At 63.1% G+C, this 8,192-nt stretch overlaps 2 protein-coding genes across 2 annotated transcripts in view; one reads left to right on the top strand and one right to left on the bottom strand.

The window, feature by feature from the left end:
- Positions 1-2,508, top strand: part of THOC3 (THO complex subunit 3) — a 3,546-nt gene extending 1,038 nt beyond the window's left edge. The window contains exons 2-6 of the mRNA XM_085317829.1: positions 16-244; positions 976-1,180; positions 1,532-1,693; positions 1,784-1,884; positions 2,221-2,508. Coding sequence (XP_085173955.1) covers positions 16-244; positions 976-1,180; positions 1,532-1,693; positions 1,784-1,884; positions 2,221-2,384 — 861 coding nt within the window. The 3' untranslated portion in view covers positions 2,385-2,508. The remainder of the gene's footprint in view (positions 1-15; positions 245-975; positions 1,181-1,531; positions 1,694-1,783; positions 1,885-2,220) is intronic.
- Positions 2,509-5,568: 3,060 nt separating this feature from the next.
- Positions 5,569-8,192, bottom strand: part of CPLX2 (complexin 2) — a 9,108-nt gene continuing 6,484 nt past the window's right edge. Inside the window, exons 2-4 of the mRNA XM_085317974.1 lie at positions 7,078-7,189; positions 6,432-6,607; positions 5,569-6,235 (exon numbers count right to left, since the gene is read on the bottom strand). Coding sequence (XP_085174100.1) covers positions 6,038-6,235; positions 6,432-6,607; positions 7,078-7,108 — 405 coding nt within the window. The 5' untranslated portion in view covers positions 7,109-7,189 and the 3' untranslated portion in view covers positions 5,569-6,037. The remainder of the gene's footprint in view (positions 6,236-6,431; positions 6,608-7,077; positions 7,190-8,192) is intronic.

Below are 8,192 nucleotides of genomic sequence, written 5' to 3'. Positions count from 1 at the left end.
GGGGGCGGCCCGCGGGGCGGGAGCGCGGCGCCGCGCCGCGCCGGCCTCCCTTCCTCCCCGCGGCCCACCGCCGCCCTCTGCCCCCAGGTGAAGGAGAACAACTACCGCGGCCACGGGGACAGCGTGGATCAGCTCTGCTGGCACCCCAGCAACCCCGACCTCTTCGTCACGGCGTCCGGCGACAAAACCATCCGCATCTGGGACGTCCGCACCACCAAGTGCATCGCCACCGTCAACACCAAAGGTGGGCCCCGGCGGGACCTCGGCGCCGTGGCAGAGCTTTCCGGCCTCCTCCCTGCGGGTGGTGGATCTGGGGCATCTTTGCTGATGGCAGGCGCGTGGAGCAGCAGGGAACACAAGGGTGTCTTACAAACCTCTGATACATGATGCTGGTTGTTAAAACGTCGTGGTGTACTTGCCTCAGGAGTCTGTGGGTGCAAGGAAGGGCATGTTTACAGAGAGCCGTGGTGGAACTAAAAGCTTACATGGATTCAGAAAGCAATTAATAGGCTGATTAACACAGATACCATCTCTGGCTGAGGAAGGATCCAATTTCAAATTGATATGTCTAGGAACAGCACTGTAAGATGGTATAGCTGCAACTTACCCYGTTCTTACACTCGTTCATATGTGTTTGTTTTTGGCCGATGTTGCTTCTGGATCTTGAAGATCACTTGGTCATTTCTGTGGTCACAACTTGATTGAACTGGAAAGAGCAGTAATGCAATCATATTAGTTTGAAGTTGTGGTTCTGTTAAGTTTAGTTTTCATTAACTCTGTGTATATGTTAACCAGCTACTAAGTGGGATTTGTGTGTTGAACAGCAGATTGTCCCAGATTTGGGAGCAGTTCAGAGTTAGTGGAGCAGACTGTGGGCTTGGGTCAGGAGAAAAAGAGCCACTTGTCTGCTTAACTCATTGTGGTCCTGTGGGCTGCTGTATGGAAATGGGACCTACTGCCCTTTCTTTTCTCTAGGGGAGAACATAAACATCTGCTGGAGCCCTGATGGGCAGACCATTGCAGTAGGGAACAAGGATGACGTTGTCACCTTCATTGATGCCAAGACGCATCGTTCCAAAGCTGAAGAGCAGTTCAAGTTTGAGGTGAATGAGATCTCCTGGAACAATGATAACAACATGTTTTTCCTCACTAATGGGAATGGCTGCATCAATATCCTCAGGTAGGTGCCYGTGGCAGCAGGCAGGAAGGGTAGGTGGACTGGCTGCCTCGATGCATCCCTGTGAGCTGAGGGAGGCGTTACTCTGCAAGTCTCTGCTGCTTGCAGGGCTGAGGTTCTGCACCGCAGCATTTCTCAGACCTGAGATGGACTGAGAGTGCCTGGAGCTGAGGTTGCCTCAGTTCTGGGCTGGGCTTCTTGGAGAGTGACCCAGATGCTTTGCCTCATTAATCTAGCACTTAAGGTTTCCAGTTTGCTTTGCTCACCATCCCAGTACACCTTATGCCTCATCTGCTTGTAGACAAGCCCTCTGCTCCTTTCACTTCTTCCTGCTCTTTCCCTTCACCTCCACAGCTACCCAGAGCTGAAGCCCATTCAGTCCATTAACGCCCATCCTTCAAATTGCATCTGCATCAAGTTTGATCCCATGGGGAAGTACTTTGCTACAGGCAGTGCTGATGCGCTAGTCAGTCTCTGGGATGTGGAYGAGTTGGTGTGTGTGAGGTGCTTCTCGAGGTAGGTAGTTCTGCCCTAATCCTTTTTTCTTCCCCTCTCCAATGACCCTGGGGGAGATTGCTCACTGTCTGCTCGGTGCTGCTGTTGCAGGCTTGACTGGCCTGTGCGAACGCTGAGTTTTAGCCATGATGGGAAGATGCTGGCATCAGCATCGGAAGATCACTTCATTGACATTGCAGAAGTGGAGACAGGTAATGGTTCCTCACTGGGGAAACAGCAAGGAGGAAATCAGACAGAAAAGCATTGGTGGGGCTGGGAGGGCACTGGGAGGAGGAGTCTGCTTGCAAAGAGCTTAGTTGGGCATAGCAGAGCGCCATGAGGGGGAGCCTCTGTGTAGTTGGCCTGTTTTAGAGAGATACTGTGTCTGTCTTGTGTTCGGGTGATTAAAGCACTGAAGCAGCACTGATTCTTCCMCTGCCCCACACGGGAGGGAGGAGGTGGGTACTTGGCTCTGGAATGTGCTATGGGGCAGTGTGCAGTGGAGGGCCAGAAGCTCTCCAGCCTGATGTGGCCCCTCTTCTGTGCAGGAGAGAAGCTTTGGGAGGTGCAGTGCGAGTCCCCCACCTTCACAGTGGCCTGGCACCCGAAGAGGCCCCTGCTGGCCTTCGCCTGTGACGACAAAGATGGCAAATACGACAGCAGCCGGGAGGCAGGCACTGTCAAGCTCTTCGGGCTGCCCAACGACTCCTAATGGAACTGCAGCAGGCGGCGGGGTAGACCACCAGGAGAGGCAACAATTCCCTGCTGTCGGGGATGGGAGAGTGCTTAATTAAYGTAGGACAGGGGAAGGAGATCGGTCCTTTCCTTACCTGCTTGGCAGTATGGTGGTCCTTGGCTCAAGCTCTGCATCCTGCTCTAAGGATCATTTGTAAAAAGTGCCCGTGTGCTGATGAGGATGGTGGGGGACGCTGGCAGAGCTCCCCTCCTGGTCTCGGGGCAGTCTCCGGCGCTGTCTCAGGGGAGCGGAGGGCCCATTGCAAAGGCAAGTGGCCAGAGAAGGTCTGTCACCGAAGGCCCTTGCTGAGAGGCCTCTCCTGGCTTGGCGCTCAGCTCTAGGGCAGCTGAGTGCAGGCTGCTGTGGTCAGACTTCCTAGCAGGGATAGGTTACATGACCAGCCCCTTCTCTCTTCCCCTGGGGCGCCCTGGCGAGGGCAGCTCTGGGAGCACAGCTAACTGTAGCTGCAGCTTACCCCTTCCCCTCCAGACATCTCTTGTACCTTCCTGCACTGGAGCAGCGGAAGGGCAACGTGATGGGGCTGTGAGTTGGAGGATGCTGTCTAGGGGGTGCAGGGTGGGAGAATGACCTTTTTTTATGTGTGGTTGCTTTTCTAATTTTGATAAATTCCCTTGTGTAACAAAGGTGCCTGTGGCTGTCGCGTGGGCGCAGGTCTGTTGACGTGGGGTGGCCAGACGGTGGGGAAGGAGGAGGGCCGCTGGACTGCTGCTGTGAGCTCCTGCCCCGTCCCCGGCCCCCGTGCTTTCGCACAGGCGGGCTTTGCTCCGCGGAGAGGAGCTCTCGGCAGGGCTGTGGCAGAGGGGTCTGTGGTGACGGGCTGTCCGCCTTGTCCCCCCGGGCTGCCCCTCTCCCGGCTCGGCGGGTGCTGTGACCCCACCAGGGGGCGCTGCGCCCCACACTGGGGAGGGGGTGCGGGGATGGGGACGGGGACCGGGACGAACCCCCCGGCTCTGGCTCTGCCGGGCCTCGCGGCGTCCTGCGTGGCCTGGCGCGAGCAGCGCTGCCGTTCCGCTAGCAGATGCCCGCTTTACCTGTGCCCCAGCCCTGTGCCGTGGGGCAGAGCCCTATCCTGTGCCCTCTCCAGGCCCGGGCAGGCTGTGCTGTCCCGGGGAGCACATCGCCCGCTCCCACGGGGCTTCGATAGCCCGTAGCTCTCGTGGGTGCTCCAGGGCTTGAGCGTGGGCTGGGCTGGTGCAGTATCCCGCGGCTTAGCTGCCCTGTGCCCTCCGGACAGGGCACAGGCTCGAGCAGAGCCTGGCTGCTGTCAGCCACAGGCAGTCGCCTCTGGTGCAGCCGGGCACGAGCGGTGCCGCTGCCCTGGCTCCGCTCCCTGCTCTGCTCCCCTGTGCCCTTCCAGAGCAGGTTGGCTGGCCTGAGGCGACAGGGAGCGCGTGGGACCGCTGTGGGCTGGCATGCCGTGGGGAGGGGGTGCTCTAGTGCCTCCCCCAGCCCCTCTCCCYATGGTGAGCACTAGGGCTTATGTCTGGCCCCAGCAGGCTGGGTCYGGGGAGCAGGGCACCAGAGAGGAGGTGCTGGTGCAGCCCGGCTGCGATGGAGACCTTGCCTGCAAGATCTCTATCATTTCCTAGCATAATATTTTCTTCTGACAGAGACTTTTCCAGGTGACTGCTCTGCTGATGCCGCCTGGGTAACAGCTGAGCTTTTTGCTGTTAAACGATGGCAAATCAGTCAGAGCAGAGGCCGTTCAGAACAAATCTTCAGAGCTGAGGGGGTTGTGGATCTTCTACCCCCTCAAAAAAAGAGGAGTCCTTTTACCCCACAGGTGTCCCCAGTCATTCTGTGGGGGGAGCCCCACGGTCAGTGGGGAAGGGGCAAAAGCTGCCTTGCTGTACCCATGGGTCTTTTGGTACTGGGGCACCCCAGAACCAGCTGCCTTTGACCTTGTCCCCAACCCTGCCCTAGCCCGAGCGAGGGTTCCTCTGGGGTGCACACGGGGGTGCAGGAGGCACCTGGGTTAACAGCAGAGCTCCAAGAGCCCCGTGGGGCCTTGCCCCTTGCCTGTGGCCRGCCATGGGGCCCGGCTTGGGTGCTGTCACTGTGGCCTGTGGCCTCTAGCACTGTGATGAGCTGCCAGGTCTCAGCCCGAGATGCTGCAAGGTCTGGGAGATGGTGCAGGGCCCCAGGGAAGCAATGGCTGAGTGAAGGCCGGAGCAATGTACAAATCCCTTTATTTTATTAGTTTGTCAAAGACTAGTTCGAGCAGGATGGTCACGGCATGTCTGCGGGGCCCCGCGCCGCCCCCCGCCTCCTGGGGAGGGCCAGGGTGAGCGGCTGCGGGGCTGTGGCGGAGGAAGCACAGGGGCGAGGGAGCACGGTGGGGCGAGGGACAGTTCGGAGGCGATGGCGTGCCCCCCGTGTCCCCCTGTTGGGGTGCGGGGACGTGCCCGGGCCACCCTGCCCGGGGGGTCCGTTCCCAGGCCCGGGAGAACCGTGCGTCCAGCGTCTGGGGGAGGCAGCMGGGTGCTCCCAGCCTGTCGGCTGCCTGCAGGCAGCCGGGGACCGGCTCGGCAGCCCTCGGCTCCGCGCTGGGTTTATTGCAGCCCGTGGGCACGGGGCAGAGCGGGGCCCCCACCCGGGCCGGGGCCCCGGCAGGGCAGCGCAGGGCGCTCGGCTCAGCGCTGCGGGGGGCCCCGGGGACAGCGGGGCGCGGGGTGGAGGCGTGAGCAGCGAACACGAGGACGCATGGAGCAACGGGGCGCACCCTGGCACGGAGACACTAATGCGAGAACAGGGGCCAGCGGGGCCGAGACACGGACGAGCGAGCGGTGGGGCCAGCGGGGACAGGGCAGGGGGGACGAGGCAGGGGGGTCCCTGCCCCGCACGCGCCTTTGTACACGGTTGGCGGAGCGCGGCGCCAGCTCCTCCCGGTGCTGAAGTATTGCAGTCTAACTGATATGGCTTTAACTATGGGGCCAGAGATGCGGGGAGGGGGTCCCCTCCAACCCCCCGATGCTGGGACACACCGGGCAGCCCTGGGGGACCCCCGTGCCCAGGGAGCRGGGGCTGGGGAGCTGCGGGCAGGGCGCCTGGCTTTGTGCTTTGGGGGCGGCCCAGGGCAGGATGGGGCTGGGGGTGGCAGTGCTGGGGACGCAGGCAGGCGAGCGGAGCCGCCGCGGCCTGCAGGGCGCCTGGCTTTGTGCTTTGGGGGCGGCCCAGGGCAGGATGGGGCTGGGGGTGGCAGTGCTGGGGACGCGGGCAGGCGAGCGGAGCCGCCGCGGCCTGCCGGCGCCCCCCCTCCGGGGTGTGTGGGAGGGCGGGTGGAGGCGGTGTAGGGAGAAGGACGGGGCTGGGATGCGGGGAGCCACCGCAGGGTCTGGGGTGCCCCCAGCCTGCTGTGAGGTTGTGTCAGTGCATTTGGTCCCGGTTCGCCGTGTCCAGCCAGGGACGCTCCCCTTTGGCACAGCGCGGCTGGGGGGACTCTGCCTGGACGAGATGGGGGTGCGTTTGGGGTCTGGTCAAGGAGAGGGTGGTGCAGAGGGGGTGCAGGGACCCCCCACTAGGGCCAGAGGAAACGATGGAGGAATCGGGGCGGGTGGGGGGGAAGGGCGCCCGTGCCCCAGCACCCCATGGCGGGGTTGGCGGTGCTGTTACTTCTTGAACATATCCTGCAGCGGGCCGGGCAGGTACTTGAGCACGGTGTCCAGGATACTCTCTTCCTCCTCTTCCTCCTCGTCCCCACAGCCTGCCGGGATTGCCTTCTTGGGGCGCGTCAGGCTGCCCTCACATGGCTGCTCCAGCGCCGCTTTCTCCTCAGCCTCCTTTTCCTCCTTCTTCTTCAGCCCGTACTGCGAGGACACAGGCCCTCAGCAGGGCAGGCAGTGGGCACTGCCTGTGCCGCACCCCGAGCCCATCACTGCTGCCTCAGGCCACCGGCCTCCCCAGCTAGCCAGTCCCAGCCATGCCAGCTCCCGGTCCCGGCCCCCTCCCGGCCAGAGTCGGGTGCCGCGAGCGGGGRTGGGTGCGTGGGTGCTGTGGGCCCACCTTGTCGCGGATCTGCTGCCGGACCTTCTCCCGCTCGGCCTCCATGCGGGCGTGCTTGGCTTTCCGCTCCTCCTCCTGCTGGCGCAGCGCTTCCTGCCTCTCCTCCTCTTTCTTCTGCGCGTCGGGGTCCTTCTCCTCCTCGCCCCCCAGCATCTTCCCCATATCCTTGGTGGCCCCTGCACAGCAGAGGCCGATCAGCCGGGGCCTGAGGATGCTGCAGCCCGGAGCTGCAGCCAAAGCCCCCGYGTGCAGCAGCCGGGAGGGCGCGCGGCCGCCCTGCATCGTCCCCGGGTGCTGCGCGTGCCGGAGCCAGCGGCAGCCCGGCTGCGGAGGCGCCGGAGCCACGGGCTGCCTGCACTGCCCTAGTTCAGCGTCAGCTGGGGGAGATGCCGGCAGCTCCTTTGGAGCTGGCACCCAGGGGACCCGCCGGGGAATCCCACTCAGCACAGGAAACCCGGGATTCCCCAGCCAGGCGCTGCTGGAGCTCGGAGCCGGGAAGCCCGCGGGGGCCCCGGCAGCCGCTCCTCTCTGCCGAGCACGGCTCTCCTTCTGGGCCGTGCTCCCCGCCGGCGCCGTGCCACGGCCCCGCTGCCGGGAGGGGCGAACCGCAGCGGGGGCGGCCGCGGGCGCGCGGGCTCGCACTCACCGCCCAGCGCCTGCTTCATGACGAAGTCCATGCTGCCGGTGCGCGAGTGCGGCTAGGCCAGGGCCGAGCGCTCATCCACTGCCGTCCGCCGGGCTCGCCGACCAGGGGCCACCTGGGCAGGGAGAGAGGGACAAGGCTGGGCGCGCTGAGCCCGCCCCGGCGGCGGAGGAAACCAGCCTCACCTGCACCGTGCCCCGGCGGGGCCGCGGGCTCCTGGGCGAGACCCGTCCGTCCCCGGCAGACCCTGGGCAGCGCCTCGTCCCCTGCCCGTGTCCTTGCCGGGCTTGGGGCGAGCGGAGGGAGCCGAGGCGTGTGCTGCGCAGCAGTGTGGAGACGGGGCTGTAGGTAGCCTGTGGCGTGTGTGTGTGTGTGTGTCTGTGTGTGTCTGTGTGTGTGTGTGTGTGTGTCCCCATGTCCCTGTGTCTGTCTGTCCATCCTGCGAAGCACTGGGGCTGCAGTCAGGTGTTTGGGACCGGACTAAAGAGTGCACAGGGGCGCTGCATTTGCAGGATAGAGCGTGTGTGTGTGTGTGTGTGTGAGTGTGTGTGCAGGGTGGGTGCAATCTGTTTGCACACTCCGTGTGTGCTGGTTTGTGGGTTTGCAGGCTACATGCGTGTGCACAGTGCAGGTGCAGGCTTGCGACTGTTTGCATGCGCTGTGTGTGTGCATGTGTGTCTGTGCACGCTCTGCAGGGTTGCAGACTGCGTTTGTGTGCACGGTGCGTGTGCTGTATGWGTTTGCACACTGTGTGTGTGGTTCACAGGCTATGTTTGTGGGGGGGTGCATGCATGTGCAGGGTGGTTGCAGGCTGCCTTGGYGCACACTGTGTGTTTGTGTGATGTGTGCAGGTTTGGAGAGCATGGATGTGTGTCTGTGCGTGTGCGTATGCGGGTTCGCAGACTGTTTTTGCCCTGTGTGTGTGTTCGGGGGTGTGTGTGTGAAGGCTGTTTGCACACTGCGTGTGTGTGTGTGTGTGTGTGTGCGCGTGTGTGTGCGCGTGCATGTGCATGTGTGGCTTTGCAGACTAATGTGCTCTGTGTGCGTGTGCAGGTTTGCAGGCTGCGTGTGGGGGTGTTGCAGGTTGTGTGTGAGGTGCCCTGCGTGTGTGTGTGTGG

Source organism: Rhea americana, unplaced genomic scaffold (assembly GCF_003343005.1).
Source record: "Rhea americana isolate MKP2758 unplaced genomic scaffold, rheAme1 scaffold_51, whole genome shotgun sequence".
NCBI classification, from domain to species: Eukaryota; Metazoa; Chordata; class Aves; order Rheiformes; family Rheidae; genus Rhea; species Rhea americana.
This window is presented reverse-complemented; position numbering and strand designations above follow the sequence as displayed.